Source organism: Cydia pomonella, chromosome 4, assembly GCF_033807575.1.
Source record: "Cydia pomonella isolate Wapato2018A chromosome 4, ilCydPomo1, whole genome shotgun sequence".
Lineage (NCBI taxonomy): Eukaryota > Metazoa > Arthropoda > Insecta > Lepidoptera > Tortricidae > Cydia > Cydia pomonella.
The window spans coordinates 7,563,952-7,588,068 of NC_084706.1; the positions used below are offsets into that span (position 1 = coordinate 7,563,952).

Below are 24,117 nucleotides of genomic sequence, written 5' to 3' on the forward strand. Positions count from 1 at the left end.
TAGCTTCTGGCCCCTGATTTCGCCCGCATGAGATGAGGTTGATTGATAAAAACTATCTTAGAGTCAGACCAAGATAAGTTGGCAGCGATTTTGACAGCCTAGACAGTGCAAGTGTTATACAAAATGTCAAACTTCTACAAAATTATGACATTTACTTAACATTTGCACAGGCTGGGGCTATCAAAATAGCTTGGTCTATGTCCTTACTCTGCTCATTGTAGATAGTAATATCTCCATATAAAATTTCATCTAACTCGGTTCAGCGGTTTAAGTGTGTAGAGGTACAGACAGACAGAAATACTTTCACAGTTATACTTACGTCATACTGAAAGTTCCTGGACTCCTATAAAAAATACCTGACATAATTTTCAAACAGCATTCCTAAAAAACAAATCATCACCGAACAAATTGTATCTAAATATAGACAATATAAGTTATATTTTCAACAAATAAAAATTTCATTGCGAGAACTCCAAATGGCTCATTCCAGAAACTTTCAGTACTACCCACGTAATAGGTATTGCTAACTTTTTCCCAAGACTTTGTTTGCATGAGATTAGTAATTTGGGTAGCTTATTTTTAGTCTAAAGTGCTTTTTACTGATACTACATATAAGCTCCCCCTTTAGACCCCCCTTCGGGATGATTTCTGAAAAAAAAAAACTATCATGTCCTTCCTTGGGACTCAAACTACATATCTCTATATCAAATTTCAACTAAATTGGTTCAACGGCAACGGCGTCGACAGGGGGTGGCAGGGAAAGTCAGCTGCCCCCCTAGAGAATAAAATTGCCATCGGGCATATCAACTACCACCCCCTAGCCCATTGGCCATATCAACTCCCCCCCCCCCCCCCCCCCCCCCAACCCATCAGCTGGCGACGCCCATGTTTAGCGGTTTGCCCATGTTGAGACAGACTCACAGTCGCATTTATAAAATATGGATAGTATATTATTTACTATAAGAATTAATAACCTACTTAAACCAATTTTTAAAAATCAGATACGTCTGCGAGCGATTCTACAAATTTTAATATTAAATGCATTCATTAAAAATCAATAATATAATCATAATTATGTAATAAGGAATTTTACGTGTACTTTAAAAGTAATTACATATGGCGAGTTTATGCGTGTATACTTATTTATTACATACCTATTATAATGTAGGTAATTTAAATCAAACTAGATACTAAAATATGGCAGTAAAAATAAAAAGTGTATTGTACTTTTAATTTTAATACATAGTACAGGCGTATGAAGCAAAGGCGTAATAGGCACTCAAGTTTCCATTTTGGAACCTTTCGATTGCTCGAGAGCTCGATATTAGCACGAGGAGTTAAACAACAACTTTGTAAAAATATTATACATATTATTTCACATTGCCATCCCATCCATATTTAAAAAAAGAACTCGACATTTATAAAGAATTCTATTAAAGCTACACGACCATGCATAATTGTTGTACAGTCAAGTCTAAAAATATGGGTGTACACATCTTACTCAAAAATATGTCCCATAGCATCTTATTCCAGTGTAATAAGAGCGTTGTGCCATATTTATGAGACGATTCTTTCGATACATATTTTTGCATGACTGTATGTATAAAATTGAGATAAGAATTCAAATCTGATTATACTCGGATTTTATGGCTTTTGATACGACAAAAAAATAATTTTCTTGTCGCGGCATATCATGTTTACGTAGAATTATGAAGTGATTTTATTGGTTCTTAACCAACACATCCCTCGCTACGCATCCTCGCACATGTCTAGTGGAAACGCGGCCTTAAAGATCTCGTACGCGCAAATCACTCGTGGTTGGATATCTCGCGACGACTAGGCGTTGAATCTATTAAAATACAAAATCTTGTTTTCATTCTATCAATACAAGAAATAAAGTCAAACTTATAACGTAGATTAAGAGGAAAGCGGACGGCCGCTTCTCCATACCAACGTAGTTCCCATTTTCCTCCGTGGATATTGATATTATGGAAAATAATTTTGTGTAATTTGATGTTTATTAATATACGTTTGACTTTTTTCGATTTTTTGATTAGGTTGTAAAAATTAGGAGCGAAACACAGTTTTCATTCAAGTTTTAAAATGCCCCTAACTATTATAATAATTAGTAGTCAATATATACAAAAAATCGTGTCAAGATATTTTCAATAATGTTAATATCCAGAGAGGAAAATGAGAACTACATTTGTATGAAAAGGCTATTTCGCACGGGTCCTACACTTTCGTCTTAATAATTAAATAAATATTGCATAGTGGCATTTATTATTAACTGAATTCTAGTATTAATTTCTGAGCACAAAGGTTATACCTATGAGCTTTTAAATATCGTTACGCACTTTAGGTTTAGTTTAATTTCTAAACACTAAGCGAAGTCCGAACTTCAGCTTTCTTCTTGGGCACATAACCATAAAGGAATATAGATGCAATAACTAATACAGTACCAACAGTAAACTGTAAAGTCAAGTGGAAATCAAATATGTACATAGATGCAACACAAGATATTACTATAGCCACGGAAGTGGCAAAACCTTTTAATATATTGTCAGCGTATTTAACAACCACGGCGACTATAAGGCCACCCGCGGCCTGCAATATCACCAAATACCAGACGAATCCGTCGAAACCCTTGAGAAGGTGGTTCAACGAGCCTTCGTTTAATAAATAAGTTACTGTCCCAAATGGTAGCGACAGCAAGCTTAGCTGAACGTTTCTCATCCACACCTGAAACATAAACGTCTTATAGTAAACTAATTTAGGTTTTTCTTTTCCCTATTATTTATTTTATTATGTAGTCGTTTGACATTTTAATATTATATTTTTAGTTTAGAATTTGTTAATGACATCTTAAATAATAATGGAAATGTAAATAATTTGCACGCCTGCATGCAGGTTGAATATGCATATACAACTTAGCCATATGATCTTGCCTTGTTACCATATTCGAGCAAATAAACCTATTTTGATTTTTTTTAATTATCGTGACACAATGGAACCAATTCAATTAAGACCAACTAAGAATAATTAGGGTAAACCGTCCTTTACTGGCCACCCCCCAATTACTGGCCACCTAGCTTATACTAAAATGACTAAAATAAGAATTCTATTTATTTACTTACACAATTCAAGTAAACTAAATACTTAACTATCGTTCAGTACCCCTAGTGTAACTTTGATCGACATCATAACGTGACGAACGCGTTTGCGTTAAGTGTCATTTTGTATGAGATTTTTGACTTTCCAAAACGTCCCGCTTGGCGCGCTGTTTAAAAACCCATACAAAATGAGACTAAACGCAAACGCGTACGTCACGTTTCAAAATCGAATTTAGTTACACTAGGGGTACTGATGATTAACTTAGATTGTATGATTATCTAGTTGGTTACTAAATTCTGTTACTGCAATAATCTTTATCTACATAAAATATACGAACGAAAGTTGAATAAACTATATATTAAAATGAAGTACACAAAATCAGGAATTACATATGACAATATCATTCAAAATGGCCTCCTCTGGCGTTGACACAGGCCCTCAAACGACGAGGCCAGTCATCAATAGCGGCACGCACGATTGTCATGTCTAATTCCGTTACTGTCTTAACTATGGCCCGCTTGAGGAAGTCGAGATTTGTGTGGGGTTTAGCACAGGCTTTCTACTCAATAACCTGCCATATGGCATAATCCAGGCTCCGCAGGCAGGTCCGGGCTTGAGGACGGCCAGTCTTCGTGAGCAATAAAGTCAATTTTGTTCCTTAAAAACTAGGCTCGAGTTGTTTTTGCCTTATGTGCAGGAGCTGTGTCCTGTTGAAAGACCCATGGCTGGTTTTGAAATAGGGTGTGGCTTAAGGGCTTCACTATTGGTTCTAGAACGGTTTCCTGGTAAACTTTGGCCCCAGTTTTCACACCTTTTTCATAGAAATGAACCTGTGTTAGCCCTGAGTATGACACACCCAGCCAAATCATTACATAAGAGGGATGATGGCCTCGTTGCACTCTCAGAACAGCCGCAATCGCCTCTTGACTGTTTTTTGCATACACTCTGTCATTCTGGCGGTTACAACATTCTTCAATGGTAATTTTTTTTTTCATCTGTAAATAGTATATTTCGGTGGCCATTTTGTAAGGTCCGACCGAGAACGCTTTTTTTGTCTCGGCCGAGACCAAGACCGAGACCGAGATTCATTGGGATTCTCGGCCGAGACCGAGAATTTATAAAATAGAGAAAAAATACGAATTTTGCACTAAAATTGTTTTTATAATCGAAATTCGACGATTTATCAGAAAAAAGTTATCATAATCAATTCCTAGCGCTATTAAACAGTATTTTCAGGGTTCTGTAGCCATAATGGCAAAAATCGAACCCTTGTAGTTACGTCATGTCCTATGTCTGTCGGTCTGTGCCTATGTCACAGCCATTTTACTCAAAAACTATACGGTATATTTTATAACCAAAGTTGGAACGTAGGTGTAGATGTATTATGTAAGTCGCTTCTTAGTTTCGAAAAAAATAATGTAAAATATATTTTCAAATATATACTCCGTATAAATGTAACAAAAAGTAAAAAAAAATGTGGCTCATCATTACATAGGTCTTTAAAAATACAGAAAGGTTGCTAAAACGTTTTTTTTATTAAATAAATACTTTTGACAATAATCGATTTAAAAAAAAAAATTGTGTGATCCCCTCTAACTTTTGAACCGGGAGAGCAAAACCATTAAAAAAATTCTAAATAAACAAATAATTTTTCAGGAAAATTATTTTGAATATGGTCGGTTAAGCCATTTAAGAGTTATAAAAAAACTGATCTTCTTATTAAAACGACAAAAGTGCCACTAACATACGTTCTTTTGCTTGTACGGCTTTTTTGTATTATATGAAGGTACGGAACCTTCCATTATGCGTGGTCCGATACGCACTTGACCGGTTTTTCAGTACGGATGTGCACAAAAAGAGGTAAAATAACAATAATCAAAATAAAGAGTTCTATATTGTAACCCAAAACATCCGCCACAGGTGTCGTTTTGTACTTACCTACTGCTTTGCTTTTTCCCTTTGACACAAATATATTTAGTATCAAAATATCCATTGTCATCTTCCACTTACAACAAGTTAATCTAAGTTACATCCCGATAACAATATACACCCATTTATTCATCAATAACAACTACCACAAAACGAAAAAAAACCAAATGAACAAGTCATTATTTGCAACCGCGCCTATCCGATCCCAACACTTAGTATTTGATAAGTAATTGGCTTAAAATGTGGCTATGAAACCAATTTAAATCACAAAAAACGTCACACCAACCGGGCGATGCAACCAACGAGTGGCTTAGACTCCGGGGCTCGTGCGCGGAAAATTCAAATTCACCAATGATAACTCATTGCTTATTCTCGGTCTCGGCAAGAATCTCGGCCCATTTTGGCCGAGAGCCGAGACCGAGATCTCGGCCCGATTTTTGGCCGAGAATGCCGAGACCGAGACCGAGATCTCGGTCGGACCTTACCATTTTGTGCGTACCGCTTCAATAGCACGCTTCTCTCTAGCCTCATAGTCTTTAATCGTCCATTAAGCGGTAAGCGTGTAGTCCAAGGTCTTCATTAATAACTTTTTTAGGGAGCTTCTCTTCACAGACATCTGTATTGCCAACAACTTTTGCTTCCGGACGGGGTTTCTTGCAATTCTCACATTCACTGCCTTTATTAGAGCTGGGTCTTCCAGACCTCTTGCGGTCATCGAAGCTCTGAGTACTATTGTATCTATTAATTGTGCGATAAACAAATTCTTTGTTAATTTTTAGGTTTTCAAGCAACTTCATAATGATGTTTGGCGGGTGCCCACATTTGTGCAACGCAATTACTGCGATACGATTCTCTTTTAGGACCCAATTCATTATAGATACGACGAGATAAGCGTTATGTGTGGTATATAATTATAGCTCACAAATCCACCACATTGTCATTTTTTATTTTTTCGGTAGCATTTGTTTTAACGGAAATAAAGAGGTTGCAAATCGAGTAACAGAACTTAGTAACCAACTAGGTATAGGTAGGTATTAAACAGAATCCCTTTTAGTATAAGGTGGCCAGTAATTGGAGGGTGGCCAGTAATAGACGGTTTACCCTACTAGAGATGCCACGAATAGTGGTTTTGGCCGAATACCGAATATTCGACCTCTTGCTGTCGGCCGAAACGACGAATATTTGGCATAACATGTCTACATTTCGAGTAAAATTTATTTATGAAAATAGTTCGCTAACAAAGCAAAACGTTTGCTAAGATTTAATTTTTGCTGCTCAGAACTAGTGAATGTAGTTAGAGTCAATCAAATCTAAGCCATGATATACTTAAATAAAATTATTTGTTAAACAAAAAAATGCTTAAAAAAGATCTTCGTATTTAACAACTTCCCAGGAATACAATTTAAATATCAAATCAAGTGGTTTACGGATATTTTTATAGTTTGATTTTTTCCTTTTCGGTAGGTTAATGGATATATTCTATATTCGGCTGAATAATAGGCAACATTCGGACTGAATACCGCATATTCGGCAAAGTGGCCAAATGCGTTGAATACGGAACAGTGGCCGAATATTCGAAGCATCTCTACTAATTACAGTGCTTAAATTTAGTTACAATTCACCTATATGAGTCTCCGTTTACGCGAAAGAGGGTCATACTTCACTACAAGGCTTAAGAGTCCGCACTGTCCGCAGCAAGCTCGGCTGAATTTCACCTTCTAGTACAGTCATTATATCCAAAAAACCGACCCTACCCGTGAATAATACGTTCTTGATTTTTTTTTGCGTAGGTCCCTCGGGGACGTGAACATAGAACATAGGAAAACGTGGAACATAGGAGATAACGATAAGATTTTGAATTTGTCGCGTTTTTCAGGTTTAATTACCAAAATATCGATCCTAGAAGAAAAATTGTAAGGACCAAACTTGTAGAAAATCAAATTTCCTACAATTTTTGTCCTCACGGTTTTACTGTAAAATCATAAATGGCCGAGTTATTCAAGGAAAACCGTTTTTGAATATACACAGGAGCCTGATTCAGTCTACTTTTTGAATTTACACTCCCAGTGACCCCCCCCCCCCCAAGGGACCTACGAAAAAAAAACCAAGAACTGATTATTCACGGGTAGGGCTGCCATCTCGAATTTCACCAAACCCGGACAAAGATTCAAAAAAACCCGGACATTTGGCGTAAATCGCATTTTTCCCCGGACACTTCTTGACACCCCCCCGGACGGCCTCCAAACTAGGACAAATCCGAGAAAACCCGGACGGATGGCAGCCCTATTCACGGGTAGGGTCGGTTTTTTGGATATAATGACTGTACTATTCCCATACAAACGAAGTTTCGTTCTCATTTTAAAACTACGAGTTGGATTGTAATGAAACTTTGCACATACAATGACATGAGTCACATGAAGTATATCGTATAGGTATAGGTATATTATACACCGTGTTTTTTTTATTTCCGTTAATTTCAAAGGGTGCATTCTTGAGCTTAAATTAAGTGACTTTCTCAAAGACACCGGTATTCTAATTAACTCCATTTCGGAGATAATCAATATTTTTATCTTATAAGGCCCTCACGAGCGTATACATTTGCCTTAGGGCCTGTTTACATATTGATTATTGTTTAGTACAAGTGTGTACATTTGCTACTAAACGTAAATACTATCTCGGACGATTGATTTTCGAAATGACATTGATATGTCATAGTTTTCAATGGTTTAGTGGAATTAAATGTAATGCCCGTGTTACAACAAGGCTATATGCAACATTTAATTACTTTTTATAAAAAAAAAATTATATTATAAATTTTTTTTTAAATTAACTACCTATGTCATTTAGTTTCCTTAAACGTACTTACTCATACCCCGGAGTTGACGGAATTCAATAAAAACATGGTGTATAGCTCCCGCTTATAAAACGAAATAGAACACATACAACTTTTTAATGAAACATTGAAATTCGCTGTATTTTTTTAACTATGGTATCTGTAAGCTACATAAACTAATTACAGGCATAGATATACCTTATTCTATTGTAAGTACAAAGTTTCAGAGCAATCTAATAGCTAGTCGTTTTAAAATGTGAGCGTAACTACGTTAATTTGGCGAACCGAGCTTGTTGTGGACTCTGAAGGAATTAGGACCAATAGGTTCTCCACGATGTTTTCAATCCTTCTTTCGACTAACTTGTCACAGATGGGAGGAATTTCTCGACTCAGGAAAAGTTGAGACACATAAATAAATAAATATTATAGGACATTATTACACAAATTGACTAAATCTCACAGTAAGGCTCAATAAGGCTTGTGTTGTGACTACTACTTAGACAACGATATATATAATATATAAATACTTAAATACATAGAAAACACCCATGACTCAGGAACAAATATTCATGCTCAGCTCATCACACAAATAAATGCCCTTACCAGGATTTGAACCTGGGACCATCAGCTTCATAGACAGGGTCACTACCCACTAGGCCAAACCGGTCGTCATGGACATATTCACCGTTTATCTACCTATATTCTACGCGCAATATAGTTATAAAGGTCAATGCACGCAACAGCGCGGTAGCACTTCGCATTACACCGATTGCGTTGCGTTCAAGTACATTATTATGTAACTCAGAAGCTGTTGAGTACAACAGGCTAATATCGTCAGCGAATCGGAAATTGTTATTTCAACTTTATCTACGACAAACCCCTATCCCCCAACCCGGAGCGAGTTTCCAGACTCGTTTCGGCGATAAAGCATCTCGTTGATGAATCTACTTCGATCATGAATCTAGCTGAATATCGAAAGATGGACCAGAAGATCTTAGTCTTGTCGCGGCAACTAATTAGCGCACTATTTTTATAAATTGATAAATGTGATAAGTTACGTAGTAAGTTTAGAAATATTATCTGATTAGATATGAAATATAGTAAAATACTCACTGATATGTCTGATTCTTTCAAGACTTTCTCAAAATAGATACCAGCAAATCCTGATATAAAACAAGCTGCTAAAGCAGCTCCGAATCCTAGAATCCTGGATTGCTGTGGTAAGTGTGTATTTGCTACTTTTCCCGATCCATTATCAGACGAAAGTTGGACCAGCGCAATGCCGCTGGCTAGTAATGCCAAAGCACACCACTGCCACCTTTTTAAAGTCCGTTTTAATACAACTACGGCAAAAAATGCCGTTGTTAATATTTTTAACTGATATGTGACCTGAAATAGAAAACATATTTACCTAATCAAATTAATCTAGAAAGAATACTCAATACCCTTTCGAACAAAAATATGTTTTTTTGGAATCGGTCTAATGGTCTTAAAAGAAGACCCCTATTCGTTTGGAAAGACTTATCTAACGACACCCCACACTATAGGGTTGAAGTAAAAAAATATTATTTCGTCCTCGCTTTACATGTAGGGAAGGTACCCTAAAAACTTTTTTTATATATTTATTTTACCACTTTTTCGGATGGATTGATTTGTATGTCTATACCAAATTTCAGCATTCTAGCACTAACCAACTCGGAGCAAAACCTCGCCCGGACAGACGGACATGGTGAAACAATAACGGTTCCTAGTTGACTATGGAACCCTAAAACGACGAGTAGAGAATATAATTTTTGAAGTCTGTTTATAACTTTTTACCTGGTATGTGGCAGCATCCAAGTTAGACGCGGAGACGTAAAGTAGATTATTTTGCACTATGTACAAGAAGGATGGGACACAGACTCGCAGAGTGTCTTCCAGATTTAATATCACTGTGGAATATATTGAGTGGGCTCCTCCCTTAATACCGCCTGACTCATGCATCACAAGAACAGTACAGATTACAAACTTTACTAACTCTGCTAAAAGTACAGCTGAAAATTACAATCATTGTTAGTTTGTCAGAAAAAAATAATATAATTTATCAGTAGTAATCACAACAAAGTATATAAAAAAAACGCTTAGAACTTCCAGTTATACAAGATACAAGTATCATCATTATCCCTAACGCCTCGGCCACGAAACGCACGATCTGACCGTGCAAGTTAGGTACGTGCGTCCTGTGGCCTTCAGTACCCCTAGTGTAACTGTGATCGACATCATAACGCGACGAACGCGTTTGCGTTAAGTGTCATTTTGTATAGGATTTTGAGTTTCCAAAACGTCCCGCTTGGCGCGCTCTTTCGAAATTCAATACAAAATGAGACTAAACGCAAACGCGTACGTCACGTTTGGAAATCGAATTTATTTACACTAGGGGTACGGGTAAATGGTGAGACAACGAGTTTTAAAATACCTAATTATGTAGGGCTGAGATTTGCTTTCGGGCGTATATTTTATTTTATTTACCAATATGTAAAGGTCTCAGATAAACCTACCAGCTGCTGAGGAAAACATCTCCACATCTCGGGTGCGGGCATATCGCATACTGAGCCCGAGGATGGCATTCTGAACCGTTAATATGACTAAACTCGCATATTTAAGATATCCTGAAACCAATACAATAGTACATTACGATACAAGTGCGAAAAATAGGAAATTCGAAACGAGTGGCGATAAATTAAAACACGACCGAATAAATAAATAAATAAATTTCGCACATGTATCGTACAACGTTTTACAGTACATATGACGACCAGTTTGGCCCAGTGGGTAGTGACCCTGCCTACGAAGCCGATGGTCCCGGGTTCAAATCCTGGTAAGGGCATTTATACGTGTGATGAGCATGGATATTTGTTCCTGAGTCATGGGTGTTTTCTATGTATTTATTATATTTATCGTTGTCTAAGTACCCTCAACACAAGCCTTATTGAGCTTACTGTGGGACTTAGTCAATTTGTGTACTAATGTCCTATAATATTTATTTATTTAACGTAATATGCTCATTTTCGCACTAGTGCGGTAAAGTAGCACCATATGTGCTGTAAAAGTTATTATATTATCTATATATTTTTAAGAATTATTATTAAGGAGCCTTTGGCAGCCTAATCCAAGGAATTAGCACAAAAAGTAGTTTTTACGAAAGCAATTATCATCTGACCTCTCAAGAGGGGTAACTCGGCCTCATTGGGATTAGTCCAGTTTCATTACCATGTTTTCCTTTACCGAAAAGCGACTGATTAAAATTAAACAACCTATATTTCGTACATAATTATTTAAGTTCTGAAAAATCAATGCTTCGAGCCGGGATTCTAACTCGTAGGCTTCGGTTTGTAATATATGAAATACCAACTAACATCCCAATATTCAGGGATAATGTCAGACCCTACCCGCCATGTTTGGGTATCACATGCTGTACAACGAACGAAGTCTGGCAAAGGTTCCAATGGAATTGGGAGGTCGCTTACTGCCGTTAAAATACTGTCCAAGTTCCGGATATTCACCTTCCTTCGTTACCTATCTTCGCCTAAATTTATTAATATCGAAGTTCCCGCCTTATATTTAGGGAAAGTGCCAAATACATTCACACTTTATCAGGCCTGAAATCAGACCCGATTTCAGGTCCGAGAAAGAATATTTTTCCGTTTCACCAAATATCAAACATCATTTACAATATTTGAAATGTAAAATAATGTTTCATATGCATCAATATCAAAACATTTTTGGCAATTAGAGACAAAAGTTTTTTTTTTTAATATTGTTACCGATGTGCTGATTCATCAAAATGCGCCAAATAAGTACGCTTTCAAAAAAACATTACGTGCTTACTTTTCTAGCAAAATGAACGATTCTTTTCTAGCTTCATATGTATCGTCTTTTTTTATTTTATATAGTATATGTATATGTTATTTTTGTTTGATTTGCTTTGTTGTTGTAATTGTAGCATCGCTCACAATATCTCTGCTTAGCCTTAAGGTTGACTGATATAGAATGCCTCGTGGCATTATGTCCCCCTTGTGTACTGTAAGATTGTTTTTCTTTTGTGCAATTAAGATTAAAAATAAATAAATATACTATGGAACGGAAAACGATTATCAGGCCCGAAATCAGGACTTTTCGGGTCCGTTATCGGCCGAGTGTGGATGTAATTGGCACTGAAGGCCGCATAGTAAACTACTAAACATTAACCCTTAACCACTGACGTGTTTTTTTCTTACATTAACATTGACTTACGAATCACATTCGTCTGTTTACAATAGTTGCTCTGATTTTTTAATTTACATTGATTGTTATGTTATTAGGTAGTAAATGTTTTAGTACATATCTAATATAAAAAGTATAAAAAGCATACTCGTATATTTATCACAAACAATAAAATTTATTTAACAAGTCTTACATGTACTGAATAAACGCGCTCAAATATAATAAAAAAAACATAACCCAAAAACGAAAATATAAGAACTTTTTTTTTCGAAGTAATAAGGATGGTTTTAATATATATAATATAATAATAGAATCTATGTTTTGAGCACTGCAAGCACAAGCATACTCGACGGCCACAAGCTTGACAAGCGCAACGAGTTTTGCGTCGTTTTTCGACACATAATAAAAATTTCAGTGTATAGAATGTTTTCAGTAATTACAACTTATTGTCTTTTTCGTGAGGTCTTAATACTCGCGCCGTTCGTTTTATCAACACAAATTTAATTGTAAATTGTGTCAAAAAAGTTACACTAACACTGACCATACGAACCATATACTTACGTCAAGAATACAAATGTAACTATTTAAAAATCTTTTACTTATCTGTTTTGTTTGCGTCACTACATGCTAGGAAAAGCTAAACAGCCATAACCGCGAAAATCGAAGTTCGTCAATTGCGGGCATTTTTCTCTGTCACTCTAATTACGTCTTACTGAGAGTAAAAGAGATAGATCCCGCAATTTGCGTATTTCGGTTTTCGCGGTAGGCCCCCAGGGACCTCGTTCATATTCAACGGTGGTCGGAAAAGTTTGGCCTATTTGTAAATCCCGCCAAATGTCAGGCTGTTATTATAGGTAGCACTCGACAACTGGCCAAGTTGGATCTGGATACGGTTAGGCCGGTGTGTTTCAATGGCACTCCTATACCTTTTAACCCGTCTGTAAAGGATTTAGGCGTGCACTTGGATTGTACTTTGAGCTGGAGACCGCAGGTTGCCGAAATCAGTCGGAAGGTTACGGGCACCCTTCATGCTCTTAACCAATTCTAGACACTTTTTGCCAGTCAAAACTAAACCTTTATTAGTTAACACCTTAATCCTACCCATTATAGACTATGGTGATGTGTGCTATCCTGACTTAAACGAAGAGCTACTTGACAAGTTGGACCGTCTCCTTAATAATTGTATCCACTTTATCTTCTGTCTACGGAAATATGATCATGTATCCTCGTTTCGTTCCCAGTTGGGCTAGCTCCCTATTCATCAACGGCGTAATATTCGTATGAGAGAGAGGTAGAGCACTTGAATGGACCTATAGTTACTTGAAAGACAGGATGAAGTACACAGAGATAAAACAAATAACTGTAGACAAAAGTGTTGTCTTAAAGGAATCATATAAATCTAATCTTAGAGTTAACAATACTGGTGTTCCACGGGGTAGTATTTTGGGCCCGCTGCTATTTTTGCTTCATGTAAACGATTTACCAAATGCTACTCCTCAAAAAACTATACTGTTTGCCGATGATACAACACTTTTAATCAGAGCTAATAACCAATTAACCTTCAAAGAAGACTGTAATAATGCAATGGTGGAAATAGCTAGTTGGATGAATTTAAATGACTTACAGATAAATATTAGTAAAACGAAATTCATACAATTTATTTCATACAATTCTAAAGGTTCACCGGTGGATGTTCAGTTGAGAAATAATGATGTTGAAGAGGTTGATTCGGTTAAGTTCCTTGGTATAGTTCTCGACAAACATCTGAACTGGAAAGAACATGTTGAACAAATATGTACAAAACTAAACAGATTTATCTTTGCTTTAAAAAGGTTGAGAGATACAGTCTCTGTAGAAGCAGCACTTGCGGCCTACCATGGCTATGTATCATCGGTAATAAGGTATGGTTTAATTATTTGGGGAAATGCTGTAGACATAGAACGAATCTTTAAGATACAAAAAAAGTGCATGAGGGTCATTTGTAAGCGTAAACATGATGATAGTTGTGTTCCGCTATTTAAAAAATTGCACATACACCCAATGCCATGTTTGTACATTAAAAAAATTTGCATATTCGTGAAAACCCACCAATATTTTTTCATACAGAGAAACGAGATCACTCAAAGGCAGACCCGTCAAAAAACTATGTCTCGTATGCATAAACCAGTTTCTAATAAGGCCATGTACGAAAGAAACGTATACAACATGTGCATAAAGATTTTTAACCATTTACCAGAGCATTTAAAGCTGTTGCAAGATAATGAGTTTAGTCGTAAATTAACGAACTGGCTGCTTGACAAATGTTTTTATAGCATTAAAAAATATTTAGAATTTAATGAGTAACGACAAAATTCAAATTCATTCATTCATTCATATATATATATATATATATATATATATATATATATATATATATATATATATGTTTTCTCTTGATTTTTAATGATTATTTTTATAATTCTATGGCGACTGAGTGACTTTTTTCCTAATTTTTCTAATTCTCTAACTATTTATGCTAATTTAAGTTTCAGTACTCCACTACCTAAAGGTTGTCTGGAAGAGATCGCTCTGTAGCGATAAGGCCGCCTGTTGTTTACCTCTATCTTCATGTTTTTTATGTGTTTCCATGTACATTATTTTCAGAGGTTGTGCAATAAAGAGGATTTGTATTGTATTGTATTGTATGCTAATGTCTTAATTTCAATTTTATTATTTTTCAATGCTTAGATTTGACACATTATATTTGCACGCTTGCTTGCAAGCAAAATACACATTGTACCTGAATAGTCCTAACACCTTATGTTACTGTATTTTTGCAAATAAATAAATGATTGATTGATATGCTGTGCGCTCTCTATTCCATTCTCAATGATCCACACTCCCCTGAATACCTTAAGCACTTCTTTCACTTTTATGGTGCTTCTCGTGACCGTTAATTTCGCTCTACTGGCAATCTCTCTCTTTCCATCCCCCTCATAGAACAGGCTTCATGTCTAACTCTTACGCCATTCAGGCATCACGTCTCTGGAACGGTCTTCCCCCTAACATTAGAAAAGCTACCAATAAGTCTGCTTTAAAAAAAACTGTGCGTGATTTACTTGCTGGCAGTTCAAAGATAAATTAAGTATCAGTCTCACAAATCGGTTGTGTACATTATATATATTTATTTATATATGTAATTTATGTATGTATCTTTATGTATTTAAGTATTTTATAATTAATTTATGTGAATTAGGACTTAATTCTTTCAATAACAATTTCTTTTAGTTTTAAATGCACCGCCTACAATCTTTTCTGCTTTGCCCTAAGGTTGACTGGTAGAGAATGCCTCATGGCATTAAGTTCGAGTTTTGTACATTAAGTTTTTTTTGTGCAATAAAGTTTAAATAAATAAAATCAGATTTTAATACCCACCAGAAAAAAAATTATGAGCGAAAAACAATTTACATGACCGTACCTCATTCGTACGTCAGTGGTTAAGGGTTGAGTCTTTTCATGCAAGGCAATTCTTGGATCAATTGTGGCTAACCTCACAGTCTCCAATGTCTCCATTCCCATTGTCACAGAGGCTCTAACGCGGAAAACAAAAATCGATATTTCTTTATCTGCCTCTTTATCGCTCGAATATGCAAGAACTGTAAACATGTGGTTTTTTTTTAGTGAAAGTCAGAATGGCGGGTGTACCTAAATAAAAATAATTGAAAAGCATACCATATTTTTGTACCTAATTTGTACTATTTAGTACCTCCATTAAAAAAATTTGTACCTTACTCAAAAAACAGTACACCCGCCATCCTGACAGTCAGAATGGGGGTGTACTTTATTACGCTATGTTCCCGTGGTTACTGATAAATTCTATAAAAGCCATTTTTTTTTCCTTTTTTGTACCTTCATATTCAATTATAATATGAATCATTTTATTTGTGCTTTCCAAGTTTTACTCATTGCCGTGTATAAGGTTCGGGGTATTAATTACATTCACGGAAACAGAATGGAATAGTAATTTATATTTTATTTTACGTAATAATTAATAGCGTTGTTGTAACACGGACATTATATTTAAATCCACCAAACAATTGAAACATGTGACATAACAATGACATTTGACAAAAGCGATCGTTCGAGATAGTATTTGTTGTTGTTTAGTAGCAAATGTGTACCTAAACTCATACTAAACACTAATCAATATGTAAACAGGCCCTAAGGCACACGCTTTTAGGGACCTTATCAGATTAAAATAAATCATTGATTATCTTCAGAATAGAGTTAATTAGCACAACCGGTGTTCTACACTGTTCACTTCTTTGAAAAAGTTTCTTAATTTAAGCTCAGGATTAATGGACTTTAGAAAAGACACCTTATATGTGGCATGGCCACTGCCATCACTAGGTGTGGACAGTGCTCGAGTGACTCAAGCATGAGCTGCGCTGCATATGATCGATTATTAACGCGAAAGGACTGTGTCAGGATCTATCGCATTTGTAGCAGCCTTCACGTTTGTGACAAACTAGTAACTACGAAAATTACTGCTTTGCCTTTTGCTGGTATCTTTTTGTGGGCCAGGCGTTATGCTTACGTGAGTGAGTAACAAATGCCTGGCTATGCCATCTCCATCTGAGTCTCGTACAATTCTTGCCAATGGCGTTAAAAAAGAGGACACCTTGTGAACTGGGAGCAGATAAGTTGGTAAGGACCTTAGGCTCTAAAAGAAAGAACCAACCAGGAGAAGAAAGAGACAACTTACCATTACCATTATTCACCCGTCTGTTGCTACTTGATGCAAGAATAGATTTCTTAATTTCATCCATAATGCTAAGTTTCGTCCTCTGGATGGTTTTATATTTAATCTGAAAATAAAAATAAAATATCATGTATATGAATACAGGGGGTAAATATTTGCAAGTGTAATGACTGCCTAAGCTCAGTTCTAAACTACTAATAGAAATGTCAAAATTATGGATAGGGAAAACAATGAATGAATTAGTCATTGAGCTCAATTTAAGGAAATTCTATGACTACTTGCCTACTAAATGTTAATTAAAAATGAAACTCATGAACGTTTTGACAACAAAACTATGGATAACAAAACTAAGTTTTTTTTTTGTTTTGATGACACAAGTGTTTGTTCATGAATCATGAGATCTTCTATGTATTTAAGTATTTTTATATTATACCTACATATGGTTCTCTAAGTTCTCATAACTACATAAACTTGGTTAATTTGTGGAAGATTTTGTCAGTGAAAAAATTCATAGGTATTAGGAGGATATTAAAATTGTTTAATTCATTAAACTAGTTTTACAGTTTACACTCACATGTTTTTAGTCACTCACGCGACATGTTTCGGAGAGTCTAGGTCTCTCCGAAAGTCTAGGTCCTTTCTCAAGTCGCAAGGCTCTATTTCTTTTTCTTATAAACATGTGAGTGTAAACAGTAAAATTAAATTAAGTTTAATGTTAGTATGTCTCATGACTGTTTAATTCATTCAGCAGACAACCTTAGAATATTTTACACCGCTTGGTCAGTGTGCAAGCAATGTTATATAATAAATTATTTAGGTGTCCAAGGAAAGGGCATTAAACATGTTTTAATCCAATTGTCACTTACAAACCAATTTAATAATATGGATGTAGCTGGTTTATAGTAATTTTGATGTGCAGTTAAATCATTAACCTTAGGAAAATAATTTAATTAATATTATTAAATAAAATTGTTCTTTACTTTCTTCGTAACTTAGTTTAACGAGATCTGTACTTCGTTATTTTTTGCATCAGAAAGAAATTTGCAGAAGTAAGCATGAGGATCATCGGGGTACAAAATATGGTATAATAGTGAAGTAATCTCAACTAGCATAATTATCACCCTTGGCTTGCCAAGTGAGGTCTTAGGGTCATATTCAATGTTCATGTCCAATTTTAAGTATAAATTTAGCCAGGAAAGTAGTTCACATAAATACAATTTTAAGTTGGAAAATGAGGAAAGTTTGAGTTTTAGAAATGTATAATTATGTATGTGAAGGAAGCTCTCTGCAGTGGCTGCTTTCCACCAGTCAGGGCCCCATGTTTGTTTGCCACCGACGTGGTACCCATTAAATAAAGCTTACTCCTGTGGAGTTCTTTCTGATACTTAAAAACGAAGCAAATATACGACGATTTACTTACCAATGACGAGAAAAAAGCCGGTCAAAATTTAAATACGATATTAGCAAAGTACGTTTTATGAAACAGTAAAGAGCATAGTGTTTAAATAGGTATTTAAACTAAATAAAAAAGTAAAATTAATGAGCATTACTGTTTAGATGTTTAGCACAAGTAAATGTCAAAAGAAAAGTGTCAAAACGCCAATCAACAGAGAGATGACGTTGGCTGCTCGGTAAACGCGTTTTAAGGTCCATCGAGACGAGACGATTTAATCAGAAAAAAATGCCATCAATCTTATCTAGTATCTACACCAACAAAGAATATACTCGCTACTAAAAGGCTACAATGTATTGGAAACCGCATGCGATCATCGGTGAGGTTTAAGACAAGTCCGGATGGCAATTTTTTTTACCAATCATGTGGTGCGGACAGAAACGCCAATTTGATTCGCCCATAATCGGCGGCCCATAATTTATTCCCACTAGTTACCACCGAGTAGTTACCACTGGTAAAAAGTGGGAATTTTATTTAAAAGATTCAAAGAATTTATTTGCGCAGAATACACGTATATACATGCAGATCATATTGGTACTAAAAAAAAAAAAACAAAGTTCCAGTTTATTCAGTCTGCGTGCAGACATGCAAAGATTATAGATTATAGAGGAGCACATTCTAACATGAAATCATAAATCAATACAAACACGAATAAAGAATAATATAATAATTAGTACAAAAATATGAAAATGTCAATGAAAAATAATTGCAAAGTCAGTTATTCAAATAATCCTTAATACTATAAAAGCATCTGTCCAAAAGTCAGCTAGTCAACTTGCGCTTGAATATGTTGCCTCTGAGTATCTTTAAGTCATCAGGTAGTCTATTATAAATTAATATACACATGTTATATACATTTTTTTTTAATCATTTTACGTCCACGTGGTTTAAAAAGTAGATTTACAAATTTCTGCCTTTTCTGCCTATGCATAACATCACTACGTTAAGAAAAAAGTGCACGGTGGTTATTAACAAATAAAGATATTTCTCTTATGTATAAGCAGGGTAAGGGAAGAATATGCAGCTTTTCAAATAAGGGAACACAAGGATCATCAGGACTAGCATGACAAATAGCCCTTACACATTTTTTCTGTATTTTAAAAACTCTCTCTACATTGACAGACCTACCCCACAGAATTAGCCCGTAGTGAAGAACAGAGGACACGTATCCATGATAAGCCGTCAGAGCAGCCCCTAATGAGACCGTGTCCCTGAGTCTTCGGAGAGCAAACACAAATCTGTTTAGCCGGTTGCAAATTTGTTCGACATGATCTTTCCAGTGCAGATGCTTATCTAAGGTAAATCCAAGAAACTTGACAGTTGATACTTCATCTACTTTATCATTGTTGTACTGAGCTGTAACAGGTAAACTATTTGAATTATAAGAAGTAATTTGCATAAATTTAGTTTTGCTTATATTAATTTTTAAATCGTTCATATCCATCCAATTTATAATGTACCCTGTAGTTATCACCAAAACTTGGTTAGCGTTCAATACTAATAAAAACAGTAGAGTTCTTTAATCAATAATTAATTAAACGTCGAATTAATTACAAGTTAATTAGTTATTTGTTTCATTAGAAGTCGATTACTGTTTCAGTAAACTGCCTTAAAAGTGATAAAAAAATCGGTCTGACTGATTTGTTTGTTCTCTCGTATAATTGTGATGTTATTTATTTAAAGGGACTTTATTGTAGATGGATCTTACGACATTATCAACAATGCTCCTATATAAATACAACGTAAGCGCCCTTGACAAAAGATCCAGGTTTCATAGATCACGTCACAATACTCACAATTAATTCAATTTACAAATTAATAAGATAAATGCTTTCATACTCTCGAGGTTGATAGCAAAAAGGAAAAAAAACATATAATATAATGTAATAATTGGGTGAATCAACTTTTTTTGTTTTGTAATCCTGTCCCGTTGTCCAAGGGACAACAGTGGCACAGTTTGTTTGAAGAGACGTTGTATGCCGTTCTATTAACATGCTTAGTAGGAGGCCCATTATGGACATTGGTTATAACGACCACAAAAACGCAAGTTTAATACATTTAAGTACCATAAAATCAGTATTTCAATTAACTTTTGTCCCCTGGACAACTAATCGTAACCATGGCAACGAGTGACGCTAAAAAGTTGATTCTCCCAATTCCAAATAAAACAATATAAATCGCTGTAAAGAGATCGCTGTTTAGCGATAAGTCCGCCTGTTGTTACCTACATATTTATACCTTTACATACTTTGTACCATTTTTTTGTAGTGTGCAATAAAGCATTTTATTATTATTATTATAAAATCTTATCCCTTTAAACGAGCGATTCTTGTATATATATATATATATATTTCTGTGATCTCGGAAACGGCTCTAACGATTTCGCTGAATTTTGGTATATGAGGATCTTTGGGGGTATACCTACAATCGATCGAGATTAGTCTTATGTTTGGGAAAACGCGTGTTTTCGAGTTTTCATGCGTTTTTCTTTCGACGCAGAATATGGTCGCTAATTTCGTGTTGTCGGCCACTGTCCGTCTGGTCCAGCGGGTTAAGACGCGGACGGCTAGAAACGAGTGTTACGGGTTCGAATCTCGCCCGTTAACTTTTGTTTTTTTTTTATATGTTCATCTTTATATATAATTTTTTAATTTTTATTGTTTTAGACAAGTTTAATTTAGTAAAAAAATGTAGTTAAGATTATCACCTATACACCACCATATTACAATAAATAGTTATAAACGAGCAAAGCTCGGTCGCCCAGGTACTATTTATTATACGTAAATATATATAATATATATATTTAACATACAACATTGATATCGGCGCGTAGTGATTAAAAGTTAACACGTAATATAACCCCATGCATGTTGTAGGACTGTTATCGCCAACTGCTGGGCGAGCTCGGCGGACGTGTTGACCGCTTAGACCAACCAGTATAAACGCGTATCTCTGTTAATGTCTAGGTCACGTTACGCTGATCTTTGCGACAGCCCGGTCGCCCCGCGCCCCCGCGCTAATACGCGATGATAATTTTACTGTACTGTACTGGTAAGCCAGTGAAATTAGCTTACGAAGAAACAAATCGGTCAAAAGACCGATTTTTTTTTATCACTTGTAAGGCAGTTTACTGAAACAGTAATCGACTAATAATGAAACGAATAACTAATTGACTTATAATTAATTCGACGTTTAATTATTGATTATCTGGGAAACCGAGCTTTGCTCGGAAAATATATAAAAACTCAGAAGTGCGCGTTTTTCCTGAGATAAGACCTAGCTAGATAAATTTTTCGCCCCCGAAAACCTCCATATACAAAATTTTATCGAAATAGTTAAAGCCGTTTCCGAGATCCCCGAAATATATATATAAATATACAAGAATTGCTCGTTTAAAGGTATAAGATTAAGGAACTATATTTATACTGTTTTTATTAGTATTGAACGCTAACCAAATATTGGTGGTAACTACTGGGAAAAAAAATTCACCTTTTACCAGTGGTAACTACTGGGAAAAGGGATGTTTTTCCCCAGAAGTAACCAGTGGTAAAAGGTGGGTAAATAATTCCCAGTAGTTACCACTAGTAACAACTTGGTGGTAACCAGTGGAAATAACCCCCGATTATGAATTATGACCAATAAATTGGAGGTATGAACACCAATTTGTGACGCTAGTGACGTGAATCTGTGATGCCTTGTGGAGTATTTTTTATTAATTTAGAGTGCTCAAATATCACCATAAACCTAAAATTGGTGATTAAATTGGATTGACGCCAATTTCTTTTCTGATCATATGTCGATTTGATTGTCCCGCCTAGAGGGGCCTTTATAGGGACCATTAAAGAATATTTTGACATTTCCGGATTTAAAGATTAGTCTATGGTTGCACAGTGTGTACTGTGTAGTGTTACGCTATAGCAATTACATAATTTATAGCAAAAATGGGAAAGCATTTTGGAGAGCTTGCAAAAATCAGGGGTTTGATAACCTACAAGTTGTCTGCCCATGAACAACGAGCTTATGCTGGCGCAATCTCCAACGGCCTCCCCAATATCTTCCGCAGGTTCCGTGAAAGCGTATTCAGGGTTGCACCTCGTAAGTTTCATTCTTTCTTATTTATTATCATGAACTGTTCCATCTCTAAAACCTTCACAGCTTTACAGATAGTCTCATTAAATGCTATGACTTAATCGTTATACACCCATATAATTAGAACTTATTTTTCCCCCAGAAACGGTGCCAGAACTTGCATACAATGAAATTAATCTGGCAAAGTCTTTAACTTGTGTAGTAATCAATAGAACTCTACAACCCATCCTTTTTGTAGCGTATGCGTATTTTTACTTATTCGCATATCCAAATGTCAGCACAAGTTCAAGCACACCCATGTATTGGGCAATAGAATAACTAAATAAATTCATAGTTACTGTCCTAAACACAGACATTTGGCCATCCTTACAACATATCAGAAATTCTACCTATGTTACATAGTGATATATTTAATTTGAAAAAATATCTATACATTTCACCACTTTATTCTTAAGATACAGGTCAAAAAGTGTATACATGTTTATGATACTGACTGTATCTATTAACAGTATAGGTGATTTGGCATACTTATACTTTGTCTGTTTGAATCACTACATAGTATAAAACCTATGTATGCTTAGATCTTTTAAACTATGCAACAGATTTTGATGCGTTTTTTTTAATGTAGATTGAGTGAAGAGGAAGGTTCATACGTATAATACATACCCGTGCGAAGCCACGATGGGTTGCTAGTAAATAATAAAATAAATATATATAAGATATACAACCATTTACCCTTAGAGATTAAAAGTGCGACTAGTAACAAAGGTTTCATGAATAAACTTAAGGCTAAGCTTATGTCTGAGGCGTACTACTCTGTTGACGAATTTTTCAACGGCGTGCACTCCTGAACTGGTTCACAATCCCAAACTAGAAATATAATATATTAATTTAACTTGCCTTATTTGATATAAATATAAGTACTGTAAACAGCGAAAGCTAGAAATAACAATAAATAAAAACAACTGGAATAATAATTGTACCCACCTGACATACCTAACATTATAATAGACTGATGTTATATTATGTAAGTTAGCTAATAGTTCTAAATATGAAAATTTGTATTGACATGTAAAACTATGTTTTATAAAGGAATAAATGAATGAATGAATATAGTTGCAGGCTGTGTGGTGAAGCCTATACCCTACTTAAATGCAAATTTTATCTACTACTGCAGTATGCGTCCTATGTGATTGGCTGATTGCTGGCGTTGTAGGTAGAAGAAGTATATCAGGAGTGTGGATTTAAGTACCGGAGTGTTGCTACTTGCTATGGCCCAGTTCCAACATATTCTTCTCTTTCGGTCCAATAAGCTGGCCCTTAGGCAATATTTTCTTTATCATCTAGATAAAAATCCTTTCTCTTTCGTTGCAGCTTTCATCATTGGATATCTGGTTTATGAAGGAGTGGAACGTGAACACCACAGGCTCAGCCGCAAGAATCCTGCTGATTTTGAAAATGATCAATAAATAACCATAGAGTAACCTCACTACTTTAATTTATTGTAGATTAATTGTAATGAATTGAAATAAAAGTACCTACAGCGGCTACAACCAATATTTGTTTTCATCTCACTTGTTGAAAGTATGATAGAAAAGAAGTTATTGGTGTTCATCTGAAATACACTTTTCAGCAAAAAGTTTACCACTGCTGTCTTATTTATAAATTAAAGTTAGCAATCTTTTTTTTCAGCTACCATAGTACCTCATGGATATT

General features: G+C 35.4%; 2 protein-coding genes across 5 annotated transcripts; one reads left to right on the plus strand and one right to left on the minus strand.

Moving 5' to 3' along the window:
* Window positions 1-1,013: 1,013 nt before the first annotated feature.
* LOC133516973 (UDP-N-acetylglucosamine transporter) lies at window positions 1,014-23,753 on the minus strand. 4 transcript variants are annotated; one of them, XM_061850061.1, is made up of 6 exons: window positions 23,654-23,753; window positions 16,863-16,965; window positions 10,414-10,524; window positions 9,695-9,909; window positions 8,990-9,265; window positions 1,014-2,742 (listed from the first exon to the last, which is right to left on the minus strand). In XM_061850061.1, exons 2-6 carry the CDS (start codon window positions 16,924-16,926, stop codon window positions 2,377-2,379), a joined length of 1,032 nt encoding a protein of 343 aa, XP_061706045.1. In that variant the 5' UTR covers window positions 16,927-16,965; window positions 23,654-23,753; the 3' UTR covers window positions 1,014-2,376. The 4 variants fall into 4 exon arrangements, with proteins under 4 accessions (XP_061706045.1, XP_061706046.1, XP_061706043.1 ...); XM_061850062.1 differs by lacking the exon at window positions 23,654-23,753 and adding an exon at window positions 18,280-18,706 and having other exon boundaries at window positions 16,869-16,965; XM_061850059.1 differs by lacking the exon at window positions 23,654-23,753 and adding an exon at window positions 18,280-18,704.
* LOC133516978 (cytochrome b-c1 complex subunit 8) lies at window positions 22,168-23,958 on the plus strand. Its single transcript, XM_061850070.1, has 2 exons — window positions 22,168-22,407; window positions 23,776-23,958. Exons 1-2 carry the CDS (start codon window positions 22,254-22,256, stop codon window positions 23,868-23,870), a joined length of 249 nt encoding a protein of 82 aa, XP_061706054.1. The 5' UTR covers window positions 22,168-22,253; the 3' UTR covers window positions 23,871-23,958.
* The last annotated feature ends 159 nt before the right edge of the window (window positions 23,959-24,117 follow it).